The sequence below is a fragment of the Acinonyx jubatus genome, chromosome D4, assembly GCF_027475565.1.
Source record: "Acinonyx jubatus isolate Ajub_Pintada_27869175 chromosome D4, VMU_Ajub_asm_v1.0, whole genome shotgun sequence".
Taxonomy (NCBI): Eukaryota; Metazoa; Chordata; class Mammalia; order Carnivora; family Felidae; genus Acinonyx; species Acinonyx jubatus.
Genome location: NC_069391.1, coordinates 22,880,240 through 22,905,784, shown reverse-complemented (window position 1 = coordinate 22,905,784; position 25,545 = coordinate 22,880,240). Strand labels below are relative to the sequence as shown.

The following is a 25,545-nucleotide window of genomic DNA, read 5'->3' as shown; positions in this document are numbered from 1 at the left end:
TTATTTATTTTATTTTTTTTAATGTTTATTTATTTTTGAGAGAGACAGAGACAGAATGTGAGTGGGTTAGGGGCAGAGAGAGAGGAAGACACAGAATCTGAAGCAGGCTCCAGGCTCCGAGCTGTCAGCACAGAGCCGGACGCGGGGCTCGAACTCACAAGCTGTGAGATCATGACCTGAGCCGAAGTCGGACACTCAACCGACGGAGCCACCCTCAGGTGCCCCTTAAATTTTTAATTAGTACATATTAGATCTTTTTTTTCCATTTTTCGTGACCCCATTTTTTTCTCCTTATACTTTCTACATATCTATCTTGATATTCTACCTTACTGGAGATTTATTTTAACTTTTCCTTCTATATCATGAACTCAGTCTTCAATATGACCATTCTACTATTCTACACTTACACTGAGTACTTTTGATCTTAAAAACCCATGTTTTTAATTTCTAGGAATTATTTTTCTGCTCCTTTTTTTCCTCATAGCAAACTCTACGTGTTACATGATGCAATATTTGTTCCTCTCTGTAAGGATAACACTAATGCATTTAAAGAAAAAATTCCTCTTTTCCTGGGGCGCCTGGGTGGCTCAGTTGGTTAAGCATCTAACTTGGGTTCAAGTCATGTTCTCATGGTTCGTGAGTTCAAGTCCCACATCAGGTGATCATGAGCCCCGCATCAGGTGAGCTCAAACCTTTTCTTACCATTGGGTAAGCCCAGCTTTTCTCTCTCTCTCTCTCTCCCTCAAAAAATTCTGTCTTCTTTTCCTTACTTTATTTCTGTTTTCTTCATAAGTTTTTATTTTCTTTCAGTTCTTTGCTTCTATGTTCATGTTTTTTTTTTTTTTCTCAAACCTCTATTAATCTTTTATGTTTGGTCAGACTTATAAATGAAATCCTAGATTCATCAGAATAGGAATGTAGTAGGGCTAGTGGGACATTGTGGGGAAGCTGGTCTGGGGGTTCTTCTGTAAGTGGGTAGGGATGTGCCCATAAGAAGGCATTCCTTACTTGAGGAAATCAAGTGAGGAAACTGGAAAGTTCTCCTTTGCAACATAATGAAGGCTTGATTCTAAAGACAGAGCACATTTAAGTATTTCACTGCTACCTTTTCTTTGAGAGTTTCTCATATTCTCTCTGACACTAAATGTTCTTTACTTCGGTTCTATCCCAAATCTCCTCTTTTTTTCTTCTTTAGGAAAGCTCATCCAGTCATGTGGGTATACGGTGGTGTGGCCATCCCAGGTGCTACCATTTTAGAATGCTCCCACACCACTTGGTACAGAGCTTCTTCCTGAGATGCCTAAGACCCCCAGTCCCATCACTACTCCAGCTATCCAAGGATCACTCCCAGGAGCTCCCTCTCCCAAATTCCTTGTCACCCATCAGAAAATGGTTCCATGCTGGCACAGCATGAAGTTCCAGCATCCCGCTGTAGCCAGATGACCAGCTCATATTAGTCACTGCTCATGGTTTCACCTGAAGAGTGTTCCCTTACAGTGGGGAATCCATGACTCAACATCAGTGCTCACCTCATTCCCAGTGCACTTTATGTTCAACTTCCCAAAAGGGTTCTTCTCACTTCTCACCCAACAGATGACCAAGATATCTATTTCACTGAGAAGATAGGAGTTAACTGCTTTAAACAGAGGTTATCTGCTTAAGACATTTGCCATAGGGATCTTCAAGGAAACCAGTGGAAGGAATGGAAAACACTCTCTTTGACTATGTCACAGGAATATCAACTTTTAAGCTAAGCTTTTGCCAGCAGCTGTGTGACAACCCCACTCACAACTGAGGTGCCTCACCATCATCTAAATGCAGGGGTTCACTGTTGTTGATTAGGAGAGTTGTGTGCTTTAAATAGCAGGCAAAGTGACAACGTTGATATTTTCCTATAACATGCTTAAAGCCTGTCTTGTATTTTGTTTGTCACAATGCAAGATCATACCAATTCGAAATGGCACTAAATGCCTAGATTAGACATCAGTAGACCATGAAGTCTTTGCAAATATCACTTCCAACTCCCATCAACCCCCACACGCACAATTAAAGTAGAAGGAAAAAAGTCCTTATTCCATGCTCTGCTGTCAAAGTAGCACACTGATTACAGCACATGACCTAAAAGAAATAGAATGCATCCATTTCTCAGTAGTCCCTCCTGCAAAGACAGTCCTCTGTTTTATAACTGTAACACGAGACTAGTAAGGAAATAAGTGTAGTTTTCATTCTATGTGAATCCTTCAAGTAGTAAAAGAACAGGCATCCTGATTTTGTAAATTCTTCTACACATGAGATTTAATAACTTGTGAAATCTTACTACTGGAGAATAAACAGAGGCTGGCATAATCTATTTCTTCTGAAAGAATTGACTTAAGAGTCTTTCACAGCACAGTAACTTACAAAAGTTTGCCTTGCAGACTACAGTTACCCTAAATTCTATGACAGGATTTCTCCAATTACTAATATAAATAACATCTGCTTTACTTTCTAGAGGATAAATGTAACTAATTTTTAATCACGAAATTTAAAGGTCAAAGTAAGATGAAACTACAGGGAAAGTAGGTCATAACTGAGAATGACATGAAAAATAGATCAAAAATGTCTCTTCAAATGTTTCCATGTCTGTTGGTATGAATTAAATAACGTCGGATTGTTATGGTGACAGTATACTTAGTCAACTTTTTATTAACTATCTTTTCAAGTGAAGAACACTATGACCTCAAACTCCTAATATGTTTCATGAGTTTGTGTTCTGCAAATAAGATATTAATAGAACAGACATAACCTAAACCTTGAAAAATGATTTCTGTCGATACCTGCTAAAAACCCCTCAGCATTTGATAAATTCTATAATGTAATCAATTATTCTTAGAGTGGATATTTAAAACTGAATAGAAAAGAGAAAGCTTAATGTAGCCATATTGCATCTTTAATTTTGAATTTTTATTTCCCTTTAGAACCGAAAATAACTCGTCCTCCCATAAATGTAAAAATCATAGAAGGACTAAAAGCAGTTCTACCATGTACTACAATGGGCAATCCCAAACCATCAGTGTCATGGATTAAGGGGGACAGTGCTCTCAGGGTAAGTCCTTATTACGAAAACGTGTCTATACAACATATTTTCAAGTAGGGCAATTTTTTGCAAACTCAGTTACGTGAGTCCAAATTTCTAGTATAAAATTTCCCCTTTGATAACATTTCAACCACACGTAAATATCCCTGTTCCCATACACACAGACTATAAGGCATTCCAGTTGGGGGTGGCTAGGGGAAAAAAGAGACGGGAACCAACGGTTCTTTTGAGGGATGAAAAAGGAGGCCAAGCAAAAGCAACGGGAGTGGGTTTTGCTGGCTGGTGGGGTGGTTGGCTCACGCAGGTTTTAACATTGAATCTTTGAGACACAGGTGACAAAAAAGGTGAAACTAAAATCCAGGTTTTAGACCCGACAAACAGCTTCTGGGAGGAGAGAGAGAAAGGAGGTTTGGAAGCATGGACGGGAGAACCTCCGGAGTGGAGTTAGAACAGCAACACTCAAGACCAGTGAACTAACACCCTGACAAATTCCTCGGTCACACAGCAGTCAGATTAAAAACCCAGTGCTTACATGCTTGTTTTGCACTGCTTTGGAATCTCATACCCACGTTTACCGGGAAATCATGACACTGTGTCATTACCATCACCTACTAACTGTGGACGCAGTGAGGTTTTTCATCCTACTCTGCTCAGAATATGCCACACAGAATACACAGGTGTTGACATGCGTCCATCAACTGGAATGAAGTATAAAATCAGTTAGCTTGGTTTCACTTGACATAAGACAAATAACGTGAAACTGTTTAAGGTAACCTAGGTAATTTTCTGACTTTCCTTTTCTTATAAATATCAGTGGGTTTCCTACAATAAAAAAGTAGGAATTTTCGTATGAGACTGAATTTAGAGTCCCCAAAGGTAAATGTGGTATTTTAACTTCCAAGACCATCTTTTTTTATTATTTGTAGAATTTCCCAACTTTCAAAAAACGTATATTTTCCTAAAGATACCACATAGAGTGTTTTGAATCAAAGAGACTTGGGTGTAACTTTTAGGAAATCAAGTAAGCCTACTGTCCTCATATGATGAAGGACAATGAAAATAAACTATATATTATAGAACCATTGTTAAACTTCGTTTAGGTAATCTTATACTGTCTCATTTAATACAGTATGTTATACAAAATAAATGCCAAATGTTCAAATGATGCTTTTGATGCTAGCAGCGATGATAATGACCTGATGAAATAAGGCACATGTATCCTTGATAAAGCCATGGATGTTTTAAAATTCATGTCCCTATCCCTGGCAGGAGAATTCCCGCATTGCAGTTCTTGAATCTGGGAGTTTAAGGATTCATAATGTGCAAAAGGAAGATGCAGGACATTATCGGTGTGTGGCAAAAAACAGCCTCGGGACGGCATATTCCAAATTGGTGAAGCTGGAAGTTGAGGGTAAGGAGTTGCATTCCTTCCCATTCTGGTGCTGTTCGAGGGACCCGCCCATTCTACTCTGACGGCTGGACTGTTAGCTTGCAAAGGCAGAGATGTGGCTAGACCAGTCCCCTCCACTGTTCCTCATCCGACACCATAAGTTCAAAACTATGGAAAGAAAAAACTGAAAAGAGAACGAAGTGTTCACCAGTATAATAGGTCATATCCCATCTACAGCCCACAGTCACTGGTAATTTTTAACAAAACCAGACTAAATTCACTAAGATACTAAAACAGTAGAACACCAGTTCAGAACTTCCGTCTGGCTTGGACAATTCTCCCTTGCTTATGAATTTGAAAAGCCTCCTTTTATCTCTTTCAGCCCAGAGACATGACTTTTTAAAACATCAAAAGAAAATAAGTAACTTCAGATTGTATTCTATCACAAAGGGTTGAAAAAGAATACAATACTGACTCCAAATGTCTGACTAAAAATGTTCCTAGCCCTATGAAGTCACCTTGTCAAACTAGTTTCAATTTTTTAAAATGTTCTTTTAAAGTCAACCAATTCAGCAGCTGGTTGGCAAGGTCGTCCCTGAGAAATCATAATGCAGATAGGACTTGGTGCTCTACCCACCAAAACTGCATCACATTTTGCTTACAAATAGAAACTACCGGCATGCCTGTGCTAGGTAAACAAAACAAATACAAAACTCTCCCCAGCTCCTCCTGTTCTATGCTACAGAACCCCCTCCTACTTTTCTCATCTGTAAAGTGGGGTTGTTAGGAGTTGTCAGTGAGATAAGGTGTTGACAGTATCTAGCAGAGTGCCTGGCCTTTTGTAAACACTCAGTAAATGTTGACTGTAAGAATCATCACCTATTTTTCTGCTTTTCTCTAATGTGATTGATAAAGTGTTTGGACTGTCACACACTAGCCCAAATTATAGCTCAATGGGGACAGACTCTGAGAGCTCCCCATGGCTTACTTTGATTTCTTCCTACTCATTTAAGCTCACGTCTCTTCCTTCTCCATCATACACTTTTCTATTAGCTTTTAGATTATTTTTATTTCCTAGCTAGGCCATTCTCTCACAGCATTAATAATCTTATTTCCCACATTTGCTTCCAGTTGAGGTGACATGTTTATTATGTCATTGCATCAATTGCTCATAGTATTTCTATTAACTTCTCATAGAAAAGAATGAGGATGATAGGAATAGTGACTGTCAGACGTAAAAAAGATGTATTCTCGGCATAGCTGCTATAATTTAGTGTCTTCTGCATTAGCAATGGTATTTAAAGCTCAGTACGCTATAACCAGTTGATGTGACTTATTCAGTGAAAAATAAACATACCTACATTCAGACACATTGACTATCTGCCTGGATTCAGTATTTCCTTGAACTGTATGTGGAATGACACAGAATGAATGTTATCCATTTGTATATAATATCATAAGGATTTTCCTCTTTAAGACATTAAATATAAGCCCTTTGTATTATAACACAGAATTCTGATCGTTTAGGTCCCTGTCTTCATAGATATTGAAATTGTTTGCTTTAGCAGTGACCTAGGGAAAATTAACACAATCACAATTAGTTGGAGTCCGTTACATAGTTTGGCCTTGCCTTGTCACTTAATTTTGCATCACACCTATCAGTAGAACTAAATACTATCTTCTTTCTTCTTAACATTTAAGTGGTCATGCTCATCGCCTTAACAGTTAATAGACAGAGAGGTTTCTATTAAACTTGCTAGTATTGAGAGCTCATGATATCATTTAAAGTCACTCTAACAGTAAGATGATCGTTTTAGCACATATCTATTTTTATTCCATTTGAGTCCCTATTAAAGCAGCTAATATATGTGAAAATTCGTGGCATGCTTAGCACGGTTGCTGGTACATAATAAGCATTCAATAAATGGCATCAATTATAATTATTACTATTAGAACATAAAAATTGTAACAAATATGTGTATTAGAACATAAAAATTGTAACAAATCTATGTAGCTTCTCTTGAAGCTCGAAAGGTTGGCTTCCACTTCAAGAAACAGTTCAGGCATTTCCACAAGATACAATGCAGACGTGATCTATTTAAAGGAAAGGCCAATTTAACCTACAATTCAGAACAGGTGAAAAACCAACTGAAACGCGACTGGCCCAACCCCAAAAGTGTCTGTAAATGCCTACTAACTAGGCAATAGTAGAATTGAAGATAAAGCCGGGCCATAGCCGGTGAGGCAGATGAACATTCGTTATGTACTGTGTCAGTACCTCTGAACATTCGCTCGACCAAATTAAAATGAGAAGTCCACGATGTCACTCGATGCTGCCAGCTTCTAGTGAGGAGCATACCAATTATGGGCTTGGCGGAGCGTGCTCACTAAATCTTAGCTGCCATAACAAACATCAAACACCCTTCAACCCAAAAGTAAAGCTCCCTTTCCAGATTGCCATTCTCAGTCTGCTGGATGTCTGGGATGGCAACATGAAGAAATCCCACATTTCTGTCCTATCTTAAAAGGTTCAAACAGTGACATACAAATTTACTAATGAAACCATCTCACTCATGCACAGCCGAACATGGACGTCTTTCCAAAAAGTGAGCAACGGGAAGGCTAACATCTTTTTTTATTTTTATTTTTTAAATGTTTATTTATTTTTGAGACAGGGAGAGACAGAGCATGAACAGGGGAGGGGCAGAGAGAGAGGGAGACACAGAATCAGAAGCAGGCTCCAGGCTCTGAGCCATCAGCCCAGAGCCCGACGCGGGGCTCGAACTCACAGACCGCGAGATCGTGACCTGAGGTGAAGTCGGACGCTCAACCGACTGAGCCACCCAGGCGCCCCGGGAAGGCTAACATTTTAAAATGCTAGATGCTTACGTGGATCGCTTTATTTAATCCTCACTAACAGTCGGTGAGGAAGGTCCTATCATTGTGCCATTCTACGAAACCGAGAAAAAGAGAGGACAACTAACTCACAGACGTGTCTAAGAGATTGATTAATGCTGAATACCGTCTGTTCTATCAGAGAACAGATAACCACATGTGACGTTGCCAAGAGCAGAGTCAGAACAGGGGCGAGAGAAAAAGCCAAAATTCTGTAAATGATGGAGAATGGGAACTGAAAAAAAGAGACAGTGGGGGTCAACAAATTTTTCAATAAACTTGGCAGAGAAAAGAGAAAAGGCAAAAAGGTGAGCAGGAGCTAGAGGTATATATGGTTTACAGGTAATGTTGCTTGGCAAGATTTCTCTTTAAAATTTTTTTTAATGTTTACTTATTTTTGAGAGACAGAGAGAGAGACAGAGCACAAGTGGGGAAGGAGCAGAGAGAGAGGGAGACACAGAATCTGAGTTGGGCTCGAGCCTCTGAGCTGTGAGCACAGAGCTCGATGCGGGGCTCGAACTCACGAACCGCGAGATCATGCCCTGAGCCAAGGTTGGCGCTTAACCAACTGAGCCACCCAGGCGCCCCACAAGCTTCCTTTTTTAAAAAGATTAAAATATTAAAAAATACTGAAAATGTTACAATATGAATGAGAAGAGCCTCCGAGAAAAGGATATTTGAACATAAAGGAGAGAGGTGGAATATTCAAGGGAATGTGGTGCTTGAGAAGGCAAAAACGGCACATTCAGGGGACAAGTAGAGTGATAAACCGTAGACAGAGGGTGACCACTTGTCCCAGTTTGCCCAGGACAGTTCTGGTTCACACCTGTTGTCCTGGCATAATTATTAATAGAGTCCTCCTTTTACTTTCAAAAGTATCCAGGCTTCAATAATAAATTACATGATCACCACACTTAGGAAGAAGGAACTTCCTTCCTTGTCATAGGAAGGAGAAAGGGGTGCATTCCAGTATAAACGAGTTAATGAGTTTGGTGGATGGAATATGAGAAAGCTCTGTTGGTTTCTATTTCCTGTAGGAAGTAGAAAGTAAGTTTATCTTCTGAAAATACTTCTGTAAAGGGGGGTGGAGGGCTGAGGAGAGTGGAAAGATTTTAAAATAGCTGTGGGGTATGAGAGAGATGACTCGCAAGGGGAACTGGGACTCCTAGGTAACATGAAAGTTTTAGCAAAGAATGGGACTGTGAATGTGGAGTGGCAGAAAGAGCAGAAGTTCAGAGAAAGGAGAACGGCACGTCCAAAGGCAAGGTACCATTGTGGAGTTTGCCAGGGAGGACAACAGGGCAAAGGATTTGGGAATTAGTGCAAGAGAATGGTTACAGCAACGAATTATCTCCATGTACCAAAAGTACAAATCTAGCATTAGACACTTATAGCGCCAGCAATATGACAGACAGGATAACATAAACATCTTCCCACTATGAACACCCAGAAACGCTGGGTTAGTCATACAATCCACAAGAATAAAATTAAATGTCCAAAGGCCAGGAATGAATAGGAATAGAAAAAACACAGCATTAAGCTCATGAGCTGGTTCTGCATCGTCCTGGAGGTAATGACACAGATGCCCATATCTATAACTTAGAATATTGATTTTAAGACTCTTAAAGGAACAGGAGACAAGGTCTTGGGCCCCTGGAAAGTGGAGGTTAGCACTGGGAACCTTCTATAAAGGTTAGAATCACACAAGTAAAAAGATGGATCAGAAAAATTCTATTTGATGACAGAAAGACAACGAAGAGTCTTGTCTGTCTCTGCACTGCAGGTGTGAGGGAGAAAACCACCTCATTTTTTAAAAAACATTTATTTATTTTTGAGACAGAGAGAGAGAGAGACAGAGCACAAGCAGGGGAGGAGCAGAGAGAGAGGGAGACACAGAATCCAAAGCAGGCTCCAGGCTCTGAGCTGCCAACACAGAGCCCGACGCAGGGCTCGAACTCACGGACCGTGAGATCATGACCTGAGCCAAAGTCGGCCACTCAACCAACTGAGCCACCCAGGGCCCCCAAACCACCACATTTTTAAATGAATCAATCTGTATGCAGTGCTCAGGACTATATCTCACGTAGGTCTGATATTGAATTCATACTGCCAGCAGAGACTGGGGTTCCGCAGCTAGAGAAATTAACGTAAAAATTGATTCCAGGCCAAAAAAAGTTAATAACCAAAAAGCTTAAAAAAATACCTGACCCAGGTTACATAGGATTTTCATACTGAAAGCCATACTGAGGAGGAGTTCACAAGGCAAAATTATAGCACCCACTGAAAACAAACTGCCTTAAGTGACAGTCAGCAGATGTAATATACAAAGGGATGAAAAGCCCAGGAAATTTAGCTAACACAATATAACAGAGACTCAAAATTAAATATGTTTAAACGAATTAAGACACAAAAGGAGAAAAAAGAACGAAAAAGACATTAGAAGAAAAAAAGCAGAATTACACAATTTTAACAAATGAAAAAAAAGGATTATAACTAACATTCAGCGGATGAGTAACAGTATGCTAGAGATAAGGAGATGATGTACACATTAGAAGTCATCACTTCAGAACTTGGAATTCAGTGCAGAGAAATGGAAAAGATAAAACAGAATTAAAGAAAGAATTAGGGATATGCATTACAGAAAGAGAGAAAAGAGAACATATAAGAGAGGCTATACCCAAAAGCATAATGACCGAGAAATTGCCAAAATTAATGAAAGACCTAAATCTTCAAGTACAAGAAGCACATGGAGTCCCAATCAGTAAAAACAAAGAACACGTATGTAAATAGTTTCACCCCCAGATGCATCATAATAAACATCAAACAAAAAGAGGTGATCTTAAACTATTGAAGCAAAAAACCAGATTACTTATAAAAGACAATTAGGATGAAAGCAATAAAGAGGGTGTGAGGAAACCATTATTTGGTATCATCTAGTGGAGATCTTTTTGTTTGCTTCTCATAAAAATCAAACTTTAAGATATGTATACATTCGTCTCAATAATTTAACTTCTGATAATTTATCTAAAGCAATTATTTGCACAAGTGTATGTTCAAGATTTTCACAGTTTTTTATAATAGCAAAAATATTTAAGGAATTTAAATTTGCATCAATAGGAGACTGATAAAATATGTGATAAAGTCCCATGCAGCCATTAAGAAGAATGAGATCAATCTATACACATTAACTTCTACAATTACCACCATGCATGTAACTTGGGTCTGTATTCCATCTCTGACCTTCAGTTTTCTCGCCTCTAAAAGAGGGGTAAAAAGCACCTACCTCTTAGGTTGTTGCAACGATTACATGAATTAATACAGGCACACAGCAAATACTATATAATTATTTGCTGTTTTTTATTACTTATTAAGTACCTATATAGCGCTTATTATGTGCAAGGTACTGTTGTCCTTAGAAATACTAACTCATTAGAAATACTAATGTGTTCATAAGTGAAAAAGTTACAGAACAGTATGTTTTATATATTCTATATTAGAGTGGATAACCAAGCTGTTAATAGCCATCATCTCTGCATGTAGAATTACATAGGAGGTTAACATCTATCATATACTTTATACAGTGCTATACTTTTTGGATTTTTACAAAGAGACCTTCATAATTAGGAAGAATCCATACATGTACTTACGCTTTTGAAGAGATGATTTCCTCAAAACATCATACTATTTTGATAAAAATGGCATCAACCTTTCTGTTCAGTGATTTGACATACTACTTTTGCAGTTCTCTTGCTCCATTCTGTTCTAGAACAAAAGTTCTAGATTCAAACTAGAATCAAAAACAAAAGTTTTTGATTCCTATGTTGATTTGATATTCACAACATTGGCTATTGGCTGAGGCTCTGGGGTTGAGGGGGAGGTCCTGATGAACAGAACACAAAGTATGCCATTTCCTTGGGGAAGGAATCCATCCACAAAGACAGTAAGTTTGAGACCTGCAAGAGGAAGTAAGGGAGCCACCTGGACGGAGTGGGAAGAGAAGGGGTTGAGAGACTAGCACCTGCCGGTGGATTCCCCCCCACCCCCACCCCACTGATTCTTCTTTCTTACTATGAGCAGACCCGGAATTTACGATCCCTTAGTGCTTGGTGGATCGAACAATAAAATCCAACTTGGGTTCTGATTTCTCAATGAGTATTTCCTACAAACGTTTGGGTGTTAACTGACTCATAAAATAAACAAAGGTAAGGTCCCATGGAAAAGTGAAGGACTACGCTAGGTGAGAACTATCCAGATATACTGCTTTAAGATCGGTGGGAAGTATCTGTGATTTCCCAAATTCCGTCGGCACTTGAAATGTAGCAAAGAGTTGTCAATCTCGCGGCTGTGGAGGCTCTTTCTTAGAAAGGCTTAACCCCTGTCTCATGTACCTCTGTGACAGTGGCCTTTAGGACAGGTAATGAGGGCTAGAGAAATCTCCGCATCATATTTCACGGATTCTAAGATGTTCATTTTAAATATTTACCGTATCTGGGGTGAATCTCGGTTTCTTACAATCATCGTTGGCCAGTATTTATTTTCTTTATTGTGCATTTTAATATCTCTGAAATTCAGATTTATCTTATTGGTCTTAAAGGCAATCACATTTGGTTTGCGGTTTCTGCCGTGAAGCTGAGATCTTTCCTTAGCTGTCTCCAAATATGAGAATATTTAATGATAAAACAGAAATAAGTCAATTGTATTGGCTCGTAAAGATTTCCTCATGGTTAACTAGTAATATTCTTTCTGCTTGAGATCGTTTCTTTCAATCAGCTCCTCACAGAGGTGAAAGCATCATTTTCAGTGGCAGGGTTCCATGTGGTCTCCCCACCAACCACAATTATATTTGCTGCATATTAGTTTTGTTAGGCTGGAGACAGAGACAAAGTGATTTCTCAGTGCCCTATAGAAGGAATTATTTTCTAAGTCGAAGGAATTATTTTCTAAGTCAAGAGGCAGTCTAACCTGTTCCATGTTCTACTTTAGGTATGTATGTATCCAAAGAATGATCCATACTGTTTCTCTCCTGTACCTTCACTGAAACAGTTTTCTCCCGAGTACCCTAAAGGCCAGGAAGATAGACTCATAGTGGCATAGGGATGTGGCAATGAATAGGATGATTTGGATGGTACGGCTGGGATTTTCAAGGAAAGGCTGCATCATGGAGGCTTCAGATGACCTCTGAAGTGGAAGATGCTGATTTTTACTTTCCTGTTTTCAACCAGAAGGATACTCTCCCTTCAAAAAACCGTGTTTAATAAACACTATACCACAGAAATTAAACACTTTTAATATGATAATGTAATTCTGGTTGTTTTTTAGCTAGAGCAGAGAGGTCGCTGTTACGAAGTTTCTAATCACTGGAGGAGATCCACTTAAAATTGTACAAATATCTCATTTTCTTGTATTTCCCTTACATTCCTTGACTTAACTATTTTGAAATGATTTACTTATTTGGAGCTGAGTGTGGATTTTATTACATTCCGTGAATTTCACATTCAGACAAGTTCTGCTTTGCATAGGGAAACTGGTTGAGTGTAGAATGTTTGCGGCTCAATTTAAAATAGATGTATGTTGGCATGTATTGGATTCCCTGTCAGTTGCATTTTCTACTATTACCTTGTTTACCCCTGGAGGTTTAAGCCATGAAGGAAAATACTGGGCAGAAGAGGAGCTGGAAGCAAGGGAGGGTTATCCGTCCACAATCGCCAGTGGGAAAAGGTAGCTTAGCACCAGTCCAAAACTGCAAATGAAAGCTCGAGAAACAGACCAAGACCAAGAACAGAACCCTCTGAGGGAGAGGGTTAGTGCAGGCTTCCCAAATGTTTAACAAGACCTCATGTGCATGGAGCCTCAGAAAGCAGAACCCTGTCTCAGCACTGGAGAGAGGCATTTTAGGGAGTGAGGAGGGAGGGTGAGCCAACAGGCCAATGTAAGTGGCCTTGGTGAATGAATCTCCATCACTTGTCAGGGCCCTTGAGGGCTGTCAGTCTGCTTCCCTGTAGTCTAAGGCTTTATCGTTAGGGCTGATTTGGTCTTTCAAAGGCTTTTTTTTTTTTTTTTGGAAGATTATTTGCAGACATATGCAGTATATCAGACAACAGTAGAATCCCAAAAGATAAAAACAAATTATTATATACACACATTATATATATATGTATGTATATATATATATATATACACATACATATATACATACACACACATCTGTATATATGCATATACACACCTACACACATATACGTGCGCACACACACACATATGCGACGTCCCAGAGGCAAATATCAATAGACGTACCTGTAAGAGATCAGCACGATTTTCCAAAATGTTAGACTTCTGTCTGCCTTCTTTCCTAGACATCAGATTTCCTTACTGCACCTGGAAAAGTGGAAGCGATCATGTAATGTTTACACACCATTTGATTTGCTGTTTCCTTTGTTTATGCTGCAGCTCTTAATATGACAAATGCCACAGAGAGAGGTATTTAAATCCCAACGTGTGTGCCGTGTTCTCAGTGATTGCAGTTTTAATAAAATTTGCGGTGGCCCTGTTCCCGGCATCAGTTCTACTTGCTCGATGCCACTAACAGGTTTGATTTGCTGTCATGAGTACATTGTGTGTCTAAACACTGAGCCAGAGAAAAAGGCATAAACCTTCGTTATCCCTGCGGGTGACCGTGGGGAAAATTAAATCTGCATGGTTAGTAAGGTGCATGCTCTAAAAGAACAGTTCTACCCACTGATTTCCACTTGAGGGACTATTATATTGCATTCCCATCTCAAAAGCTCTTGGGTGCTTTCAAGAAACACTGGTAAAGTGGCCCTTTAGTGGAAGGGTTGCCAGTGAAATTCTCTAAGGAAAGAAGAGGTTCTATAATGATCATAGCACTGAACAGATAATATGTCAAGTTAAAGAACAAGGTGGTCCTCTTTAACTGCAGGCGTGAAGGAAAAAAAATGTGACTCAAAGATTTGTCTTAAATTGTTTAAGTTGATCAAATTGTTTAATATAATGTGGATAGCATATTATTTGAAATGAAAGTTACTGTGCATACTCTAATTATGCATACTCTAATTAGAGTGAGCTTTGATTTTCACTTTTTAGATATTAAAACGAGAGACACAAGTTCAAGCATACATACACAAAAAAGCTCTTTCCCTTTAATGCATTAATTCATCCAACACAGACTCATCTCACACTGTGCGAGACAGAGAGAGAAGGCCATGCCTTCACTGGCCTTAATGTCAAAATGTAACAGTTTCAAATCATGAAAAGATATAATGGAAAGCTATTAGAACTTCCACGGCAATACGGAATTCAAATAACGTTACCTTCAGTTATTTCCTTCAGAAATCAAATATATGACTTTCAAATTGTAATTAGTATATTCATCTCCAGGAATGATAAACTAGTCAAGCATGATTTTTGGAGTGAACTTCAATGTTCTGGCTGATAACAGGGGCTCTAGATTCTCAAGAAAGCTGCATGGGCTCCAGAGTCTGGAGTAAACTCCAGAGTTCAGACCCTGGTTCAGATCCTGGCTCTACCACTCACCGCCTGTGTAATGTCAGGAAGGTTACTTAGTCTCTTTGTGCCTCAGTTTCCCCACCTGTAAAATGAGCTCAGTAATACTCTGTATGTACCTTATGTGTCGTATTTAGATCACACAGAGCAGTCGCTCAGATCCTAGTTTTCAGTGTTAGTTCTAGGACTAATGTAACTTTTGCACAATGGAAGCATTGATTTAAAAACACTTGTGGAGATAGTTACAGCTTTTTACTCTATGTGGCATATTTATTTTTGAGGTAGAAGCAATCAAATTCAATGGCAAAAAAAATAACGAAACAAAACAAAACCCTACATCTTTCTTTAAATAGAAGCAATTTTTATTAATTTTGGTTCCATCAGAAGAGTAATCATAGATTTTAAACCTGAAGTCATAATCCAGTCCCTCATTCTGCAGATCAGGAAACTTGAGACTAGATAATCAGTACTTTTTCCCAAGTTAGCAAGGAGCTTGGACGTCTTGGTTCCCAGGCCAGGATATCTTCCACTGCCCCATTCTTGAGTTTTTCCTTTCTCTATGTTTATGTTTCACAGACCAGCATGCCGGAGTACCCACATGCTTCAGCATCAGACAGATCTGGGTGCTAATCCTGACTCTGCCTCTTGCTAGTTACGTGACAATTTCCTCAACCTTTGCAAGTCTATGTCCTCATTTGTGAAATGGGGGCACCATTAGTTAGAGTGTAGAGTTCTTACAAGTAGACTAAGAGAGCATATATACCATGTCCGCATGGTAACTCTTTGATAAATACTGGCTGTTGTTGGTATTGTTGCCTGTTGTTTACATGGTTTACATTCTACCCAGAGAATATTACTGGTTAGCCTTCTCATATTTCACAAATAGAATGTCAACATTACCAACTGCTCCTCTTGTTTCCAAAGCACATAAATCTACCCTCAATCAGCAATGCTTTATACCTGCATGCTTGGTACTTGTTAGAGATTATAACTTTGGTTTGGCCCCACTGTGACAAGTGATGGGAGAAAGCTTCTCTAAGAAGCTGTGTGAAGACACGCCCTTACTGGCAAACTGGAAAGGGGCTGGTTAGAGTCAGCCTGTACAAAAAACATAGTCTACACAACAGGAAAGTCAAAGCAACCTTAGCGTGCATCTTGAGCTACTGCCTATTTTACTCACTACAGAAATAGCTGTTTGCCAAAAAAATCTTGTTGAAAATATCGATCCTTCCATCACTCACTGCTTCAAGGTCAATCCTAAGTGAGAAATTGCTTTAAAAATTCAGCACATGGGGGGGAAAATGGTCTCTCCTGAGAAATTGGCTTTTTGTTTCCCTTCTTGTAGTGAGAATGCTGTACTTTATTTTTACTTTGTTCTTTTGTCCTATCTGGCATGTATCTCAGAATCCAACTTGGAGCTAAGTCATAGTATCTATTACACTAAACCAACCAGAAGTCTCCTCTTCCCTGATACTAATGGGCTGTTATTTCATTTAATTCACTGTCATATGATTGATCATATTCACTTCAAAACCTCCACAGTTGGAAAGGGATGGAAAAAACCCAGTTGATGGATTAATGAAACTCCTGCTCCAAGGTAGGGGTTCTCAAACTTCAGTGCACATCAAAAGCATCTGAAAATCTTATTAAAAAGAATAGCTTTAGGGTGCATTCCCCAGAGATTCAGATCTGATAAGTCTGTGTTATGGTCTTTTAACCATTTCCCAAATGATCCTCACCCGGGTAGTCTACAACCCACACACTGAGAAACATTAACTTGAGGATTTCTACTTGGAATGTCCTTATTCCAGACGAAGCGTGAAAATTTAAGGAAGAAGTTAGCTTATCCATAATTAGGAGGGCAAGAGTTAAAATGAGCTTCATATGTATTCATTTGTTGAGTGCCTATTATATTTCATGGAATGAGGCTATTCCTAAGGAAATGGAGATAAAGACATGCTTATTTCTTGAAAAGTTTTCAAATTCGGTGAGGAAAATGCGCAGACAAGCAAGTAATTACAGTAATGAAAGTTTAATTATTTGCAACGATAGAAGTTTGTGCAGGATGCGTACACAGGACAGGGAGATGGTGGGAGGTCAGGGAACCTCAGAGAGGGGAGGTCCAACAAGGCTTTGATCAGTGAACAGCAGCTCACGGTACACATCATATATCACAGTGAGGGGTTACGCGGGATGCAGGCTTTTCACGAGAGAACAGGCTGCCACTGAGTCAGGAAGTAAAAGCCAGACTAGGGAGTATGAGAGAGTATCTATTGGGATGCCATGAGAACAAGAACCGGCTGCAATTTGATTCACAGACTAACACTGAGATTATAACCCCTGGTATCCTTTCTTAGACATGGTTTTCAAAGGTTATCTCGCTAGCCTGGGGACCTACAGTTTGGAGGTCTGTGGTCCTACTTGGGCATCTGGAACTCCAACCCCAAGGCCACAGAAACGCCCCCAAGCCACTTTAGACAACGAGGATAATACGGTGTCACTTACGCTTAAGGTTATGCCTTCTGTTTCTTTTCTCAGCTAAAATTTCTGGTGAGCTAAAATAATAATTTAAAAATTAAAAAATTCTTGTTCTTAATATACTTTACCTTCTTCTATTGCTGTCAGAGCTCAAGTATCTTCCTTTTCATGAGATTAGGTCCAAAATGTTATTTAAAAGTACTCCAAGATTTTGATAAATGTATCATGGTTACATTAGATGTTAACATTAGGGGAAGCTGGGTGAAAGGTTCCTGGAAACCCTCTATATTATCTTTGCAACTCTTCTGTAAATCTAAAATCATTTCAGAATTAAAAGCGTTAAAATGTTTTTATTGTTTTTATTTATTTTTGAGAGAGAGAAAATGCAAGTGGGGGAGGGGCAGAGAGAGAGAGAGGGAGACACAGAACCCCAAGGCAGGCTCCAGGCTCTGAGCTCAGAGCTGTCAGCACAGAGTCCAACACCGGGCTTGAACCCATGAACCGTGAGATCATGACCTGAGCTGAAGTCAGATGCCTAACCAACTGAACCACCCAGGCATGCCTAGAATTAAAACCTTTTAAAAGGGTATACCAAGAAAGGCTTCTGTCCTGGTAACTAAGTAGCTTAGCATCTCCTCCCATTAAAACCAGAATATACACTTTCTCAAAGAATGAAAAACATGAATCACGACGGACGCCCAACTTTTTCATTGGCTTATGGCTAAACTTCTAATGTATTTTCAGAACCATTTTAACAAAAGCGTCCTTAATAGTTGCCCTATCTGCATCTAGGACTGAAGCAAAAACAAGTTAATTTCGTGTGGCTCTTATCTGATGGACTTTGATAAACACTCCTTGCTCAGACTCATTATTCACCATCCATATTTACAAGCTTGGAAAATATTATTATCTCAAAGGCCACAGAAATGTTCCCAGCCCAAGCCACTTTAGAGAATCATGATGTCACAGAGCCAGGCCAGCCTTACTTTGAAGATGCAAAGGAAGGCTGTTTGTGAGGGCGCTGTGTATGTTTTCAAAAGGAGCGTGCCTTCGGATTCCTCCGGAGACGGAGCCACAGTGGATAACCCTCATGCATGCTGTGCTTCAAAGGAGACAGAAATGTAAACAGCGGCAGCACACCAGGGTCGGGTTTCTTTGCTTTAGCTACCAAGAAGTCAGAAAAGGAAAACAGGTATTTACTTAGGTTTGTTGTTATTATTGTCACATGTTCTTTGAATGATTGGAAACCAAAAGAAGACTCTCTTCAGAAACAGAGTACCGCAGAGCCTTAACAGGATTACTTTTCAACAATCCTCTGGGCCAATTTTAAATAAAAAAGAAAACAACTAAAATACCCCCTTTTTTGCTGTTTGTGGTACTTGTCTTCTACCAGGCATCTCCAACACAACAGTTTTGAAATACGATGCTAGACTAGGAGACGAACGGAGCAGACTTAAGAACAGACTCCATAATCTAGTATGGATTAGCATCCATGTCTTAATAAGGTCTGGAGAATGGATTTCTCCTTCCACAGAATGATTCCTCTCTTCTCAGGGAGGAATAGATTTCAGCACATGCTTTTAATACCAACACAAAGGGTACTCAACGCAGTAAGTATCTGGAACATAGCTCGTTAAGGCAGATTGAAATTTAAAAATGAAATAAGCGCTTTTTCTTCTAAGGCAGTTGGAGAAACAGCTTTCATCAGCCAGGAAGATACCATAGAGATGGAAATAGCTCTGAAAAAATAAATAAATAAAAGAGCAAGCTAGAAGACCCAGCTTCAAAATGAGCTTCCAGTACTTTCCAGCTGTGTGTTAGTTGCTATATTAACTGCTTTGTGCAAATCATTTCATTCAAAAATGAAAAAGCCCTAAAATGGTGTCCTGACATTACCAGATGGTCAGAGATTTCTTTAAGGTATTGCCGATGAAGAAAATGATAACCAATGTCATTCTACAAAGAGCAAAGAATGTGCTATTGTAGCTTCCATCGAGACTTCAGCTCTAGGTGACCAAAATCCTATGATCTTCTTGGCTCTCCTCACTCTTGCAGTCTGAAGAATGGGAGCGATCCCGCAGTACTGCCTGTTTTTTCTTCTGGCCCATTTCTTTCTTCCACAAGATCTTGGTGACCTACATCATCACACTAAATGTGTTCATTTAGGCAAGGGAATCTTGATGGCTTCCCGTCCTCCTATATAACAATACATTTCCCCTCCAAATATCTTCTCCTATCAACTGATACAGTGAATCACGTAGGAAAAACATTTCTTGGTGTTGGATATTCATGATTTGCAATGGGATACGACCTAGCTGTGTTTTTACATAAATGCAAATAAAAACTCAAGCAAACTTATAGTCATAGAAGTAGAATATTACAAAGAGTCCTACTATTCTTTGAATTTGTGGGACTCTCTAAGTGTGTGTTAGTTTCTGTCTGGGGACCACAAACAGGTAAATTAAGAAGGTACGATAACCTCCCCTGCTCATGCTCTGTCTCTCTCTGTCAAAAATAAACAAACATTAAAAAAAAATAAAAAAAATAAAAAAAAAAGAGGGGCGCCTGGGTGGCTCAGTCGGTTGAGTGTCAGCTCAGGTCATGGCCTCACAGTCTGTGAGTTCAAGCCCCGCGTCAGGCTCTGTGCTGACAGCTCGGAGCCTGGAGCCTCCTTCGGATTCTGTGTCTCCCTCTGTCTCTGCCACTCCCCCACTCATTCTCTGTCTCTCTCTCTCTGTCAAAAATAAACATTAAAAAATTTTTTTAAAAAAGAAGGTACGATAAGAAAGTTCAAAAGTGAGCAATCAACATGGGGAACTGGGGCTAGCAAGCTTGGAAAAATGAAAATATTTGAAGGATTTTTTCCTTTTTTCTTTTTTTAGTCCAGTGGATAGAAGTAGAAACTAAATCTTGTGCGCGGTAATCATAAAGAGACTGATTTTGGTTTGATTTAGAATATATAAATGCGTATATATATATATATATATATATATTTTTTTTTAACAGAGTATTTTAAATGGGTTGCTATGGTATACTGAGTTGCCCATAATTCAAAGTATTCAAAAAAATGATGGATATACTATTTAACTTGGATGTTATTTATATTTCAGATTATTCCAATTCAAGAGAAGTCCACGGTTCTCTGTTCTAAATTTTTTTTAATGTTTATTTATTCTTTGAGAGACAAAAGATGAGTGGGGGAGGGGCAGAGAGAGGGAGACAGAATCTAAAGCAGGCTCCAGGCTCTGAGCTGTCAAGCACAGAGTCCAACGCAGGGCTCAAACTCACAGAGTACACGTTCATGACCTGAGCCGAAGCTGGTCACTTAAACAACTGAGCCACCCAGGCACCGCTATGATTCTTTATTCTAAATGTCTTACTGAACAAGTCCCAAAAAGCAGAGAAGGCAAATGAATCACTGCCTAGGTCCTTTTTTAAGTATTTTCTTTTTTCTACAAGACACTGCTAAACTTTAGGGAGAAAAGAAAACAACAAAAGTATTCTGTGCCACTCCCTGCCTCTGCCCTGGAAAGGAGGTTGATTACACATCAGTCTGGAAGACAAGGCTGATGCATTACATATAAAGCAGTTAAATGAGAATAAAGACCATGAAGCCAAATATTTACAAATTGATAGGTGGCAAAACAGTAAGTTCCAAGGTCAAGAGGGATCATAGGCTAAGCAAGCAAGACACATGAAAAAACTAGGACTACAGTCTGACCTTGAAATGACCAACAATCTCATATACTGAATGAGTGTACTCAAGCTTAGATAGGTTTTGCAGATTATCCTTGCATTATTTTCTCTTATTTAAAGTAATCTCAATTGTGTGTGTACATGTGTGAATACGGTGCAAGTGTATATGAATATATCAGCATATATCAATATATACATACAAAGCTGCATATCTGCTCTCGCGCACAGAAAGAAGCTTTGACAGTCTCTCTATGAACATGTAATTTCCGGTAGAACTGCTAAGCCTACTCCTAGGAAATCAGCACAGTCCTCACGGTCTATTGTGAAGAACGGTCCAGTAAAAGACCACTGGAGCAAAACTGAAAGAGACTCAGAATTTACCTGCACTTGCTCCGGGACCCGAAAAAGAGTAGTGTAAGAGAGGGAAAAAAAAAAAAAAGGGAATAAGATTCTCAAATTTTACTGAGGCCTTTGAACTTTGGTGGAAAACATTTTGGAGATAATAGCAGCCAGGGAATGAAGACACTTAATATTCCCATAGGAGTGCATGCCCATTTCAGCCACTCATAGTTACTCGGCTGGTGGAAAAAAAAAAAAAAAACAAAAAAAAAACAAAAAAAAACCAAGATTTAGAAATAAGCACCATTGTGTTGAGAAACTAGGAAAACATGCCTAGCCCAAAGGCATTCAGACACAATTTTTCAGGTCTAATCCGGCCCAAGCATGGACCTTCACTGATTTTTCCTGATTAACGTCTATGTTAGAAACAGGGGGTCACTGCTATTCCAAGTGTCCATATGACCAGTTTTCAGTATGAAAAAACTGGTGTGTAAAACCAGGCACTGTTGGGGGTGTTGTAAAAAACGATTGTCTTTGTTTAGGTCCATCTGACAGAAAACCGCTAACTGTCCTTTTAACCATAAATGTATTAAATTCACAACTTTTGTGTGTGTGTGTGTGTGTGTGTGTGTGTGTGTGTGAGCCCGACGCGGGCTCAAACTCACAAACCATGAGATCATGACCTGAGCCGAAGTCAGACACTCAACCCGACGTCCCTCAATTTACAACTTTCAAGTAGACTTTGAAAAAATAAAACAGGAATGTGCCACTGGCCTGGGTGGTGGAGACAGGGAATGTTCAGTCAGAGTAAAATGGAAATAGGAAATTATAAGTTCATTTAAATTTAGGACTGGGTATTAAGTGCAAAAAAACGAGGGCTTCTTATGATGATGCTATGTCAGAACACAGAACTTGAGGTTTGAAAACTGAAGTGGCATTTCTGGCTCTGTACCTGCAGCAAAGCCCTGAGTCTCAGATTCCTTGTCTGGAAAATGGGCTGAATTAGGTTTAATTGAATCCTATTGAATCAATTAGGTTTAATCACAGGGATATGATCTGGGTACAGGAGATAATGTATAATGTACATGAAAATATCCATAACTTGTGAAGAACTACGCAAATGTATCATCAAGATCTTATCATTAAGTATTGCTATGTTATACTTCTAAACAAATGTTGCAATTGGCTTGTCGCTAATTCAAAAGGTCTAAATTGACACAAACTTCTCAGGAAAGATAAACGAAAGCTCCATATGCGATCTGCACCTGATACAGTATTATGTTAAACATTTTGGAACACTTAAATTTGATTGTCTTCTCTTCTAGGATTTAAAACCATTATAAATTCTCAATTCTGCATCCGGATGTAGACATTTTTACATTTTTCTTTGTCGCTTGCTCCACTGGTAGTTTCCTACGCGAGATAATGGTTTGCTCCTCTCTGCTCTCTGAGCAGCCTCCTGGAGTTGGTAGGAGACCATCTCCGCTGGTGGTGGACTCTCTTCTGCAGAAACCCCCTAATCCTCTGTTTACCACAACATGAGTCTATTGCCATAGAAATGATAGTTGAGATCCCAGAGTCAACCTCACTGCCTTCACAGCAGGACCTTGTAAAAGGAGAAGCCATGCTAACAAAGGGAAAACACAATTTATCAGAATAGAAGGCAGTCTGTTGCCTTGAAAGAAAGGGTAATTGTCAACATTAAAACAAAAATGCATGAATGAGCTATGTTGTTGGGTATGCTGGAGTTTATGTTCTATGTAGTACTGCCCGACTAAAAGTAGCAATTTGAAATTTTATGTCCTTTAATAGTTTGCTTGTAAAGGTCAGCAGTTTCCCTTGATTGCATGTTTCTTACTGAAATAAGAAACAAGCAGATTCTAATTAATCTTGTTGCACAACTGATATTTCCGTGCTCAAAGATTTTCCCTTTTCATGATGTGCTGTTTTTGTTTGTGTGTTTATTGTGTGTGTTTGTCTCGTTTCTATTAATAGAAGAAAGTGAACCTGAACAAGATACTAAAGGTATTTTTTTTCTTTCTGCACTCTTTCTTTTCCAATGTACGGTTCTATTCAATTGTTTTTGTTGGTTTTTTTTTTTTTTTTTTTTTTTTTTTTTTTTTTTTTTTTTTTTGCTGACCTTATAAACAAGTCTAAGTGCCGTTATTTTTTTTAGGAAATAAAATGATGTACAGGGAATACTGTCAGCATTTAACAGAGTATTATGAGATGTGATGCTTTATTTTATAATGTATTTATCGACCATTTACTTTTTATTAAGTCAACTCTGAAAATGCAAACAAAATGGCATAAATCAGCATGAGAATAGAAATCTCACAGAGATTGGAATAGGAAAAAGCTTCTCAGGGGAGTACGTGGGGGGAGGGAGGGTGTTACAATTTTTGGAGAGATATAAAAATGTCAAGATGCCAGCTTAGGTTTTTATTGTTATTACTTCAAGAGGACAAGTATTATGCAACTGCTCCAAACCAAATCAAATCAATCAAATTTAAATTAGTTTTAATTGCACACAGACATATACCTATATTTAGTGGGATACGTTTACAAGAAAGTAGCGGGAAATCAAATCTGTTTGGGGAAAAACCTGACTGTAGAATAACAGTTTTTCTTCCAAGAAAGCACCTTCTACCCTCATGAAGATTCCAACTTTGTGCTTTATATTTTTTGGATCAGATTCACAAGTTCTCATGCAATACAGTTTTGGCTTTAGGAATAAACCTTAGGCTAGTATTATTTGAAACAGCACCTCCTTATGTAGTATCTCAAATAAGGTATTTGAGATGCTTTTCTACTTCTAAACATCAGGCTTCTTACAACTAAATTTAGATAAAACCATTTCACCAGCTCCTGTGTGATTTTAATTTTTGGTTTTGCTTGCTTTCAATTTCCCTCCATCAGACATTGCTGGTTAGAACCAAGTAACCTGAAAAAAAAATCTCTTTAAAGGATACTAGAAAAACATTAATAAAGGAAAAAATGAGAGAAAATAAAATCCATGTGAGTTCATTGTTTCCTTTTGAGATAATTGCTCTGAAACAGAATTTATAAGAGACCTAAGTATTCCTCTGGTCATACTCCTTTAACAAGACAAAAGCAGTAATTCATCTCAAGCCAAACTGGTCATTAATTTCAGGACTTAATTTGGGTCCCCTGCCCTAGGCTTTCCATTGCACCAGTGTGCAATTTCAGACTGAGTAATAGCTCTATCTCCTTATTACTAATTCAAATTACCCCTTAAAATGACAATCAGCAATAACATTTATTATGTTTCTGAAAGTGCTTTAGAAATTGGAAAGGGGGGGGAGGGAGAAAGGAGGTATGGATGAGAATATAATATGGTTATGATATAAAGGACTTTGGAATCAGTGGCTGCTTCAGCCCAATTTTGAATATAGGATTCTCAACCTGCAGTTAGCGCTGTAAACTTACCCAAGAGAAATCAAAGCCCAAAACTCATGAATAAATCCCATGAGAGAAAACCCAGGGATAAATAGATTGCCCATGTGTATTTCCCACGATGCAGGTGAACAATAATGCGTTTGCCACAGGAAAGCAAGTGTGATAGAGCTTACAGTGAATTGGAGAATGATGCATATGACTATCTACAGAAAGAAGAGTTGCATCATGTGAAATATCCATATCAAAACAGTTGCAAACATTTCCCAAATTACTAAGTAATGTTATACCCCTTCTATTAAGTAGTCTGTTCATGTAACAAAAACATTTTAACATAGTCTTGCATGCAAAAAAAAAAAAACGCGTTAGAGATATACAATGGACATTTACTTGATATGAAATATATTACTTTTAAAATTGATGACCTAGAATGCATTTTTGGCTTGGGACTATCACTAAGATAATGGGAGTTTATTATTGGATTACATTTAATTTTATTATTACCAGTGTATTATTATCCATGGAGGTTAGGCTGGCATTTGTTTTTAATTACAACTGGATTTACTGTTTCCAATGTCTGATAAATACGGTGGAATTTCTTTCATCCCTCCTCCACCTCTTATGCTTGGAACTGGTAACAAACACAGATGGGTATAAAAATATCAGTTTTATGGCTGATAAAGCTGAATCAAAAAATAAAACTTTCCAGTTTTTCATCCAAGAATTCGACTAA

At 38.7% G+C, this 25,545-nt stretch overlaps 1 protein-coding gene and 1 long non-coding RNA gene across 4 annotated transcripts in view; one reads left to right on the top strand and one right to left on the bottom strand.

Annotated features, from left to right (window-relative positions):
- Window positions 1–25,545, top strand: part of MUSK (muscle associated receptor tyrosine kinase) — a 92,960-nt gene that overhangs the window by 18,026 nt on the left and 49,389 nt on the right. Inside the window, exons 4-7 of one of the 2 annotated variants that reach the window (XM_053204810.1) lie at window positions 2,958–3,085; window positions 4,346–4,487; window positions 13,809–13,838; window positions 23,391–23,420. In XM_053204810.1, the coding sequence (XP_053060785.1) occupies window positions 2,958–3,085; window positions 4,346–4,487; window positions 13,809–13,838; window positions 23,391–23,420 (330 nt within the window). The remainder of the gene's footprint in view (window positions 1–2,957; window positions 3,086–4,345; window positions 4,488–13,808; window positions 13,839–23,390; window positions 23,421–25,545) is intronic. The other variant, XM_027034814.2, reaches the window with a different exon arrangement.
- The window catches only part of LOC113592840 (uncharacterized), a 141,752-nt gene that overhangs the window by 69,757 nt on the left and 46,450 nt on the right, over window positions 1–25,545 (bottom strand). For both annotated transcript variants that reach the window (XR_008291040.1, XR_003412797.2), the window contains exon 3: window positions 13,656–13,736. This is a non-coding gene — a long non-coding RNA (uncharacterized LOC113592840). The remainder of the gene's footprint in view (window positions 1–13,655; window positions 13,737–25,545) is intronic.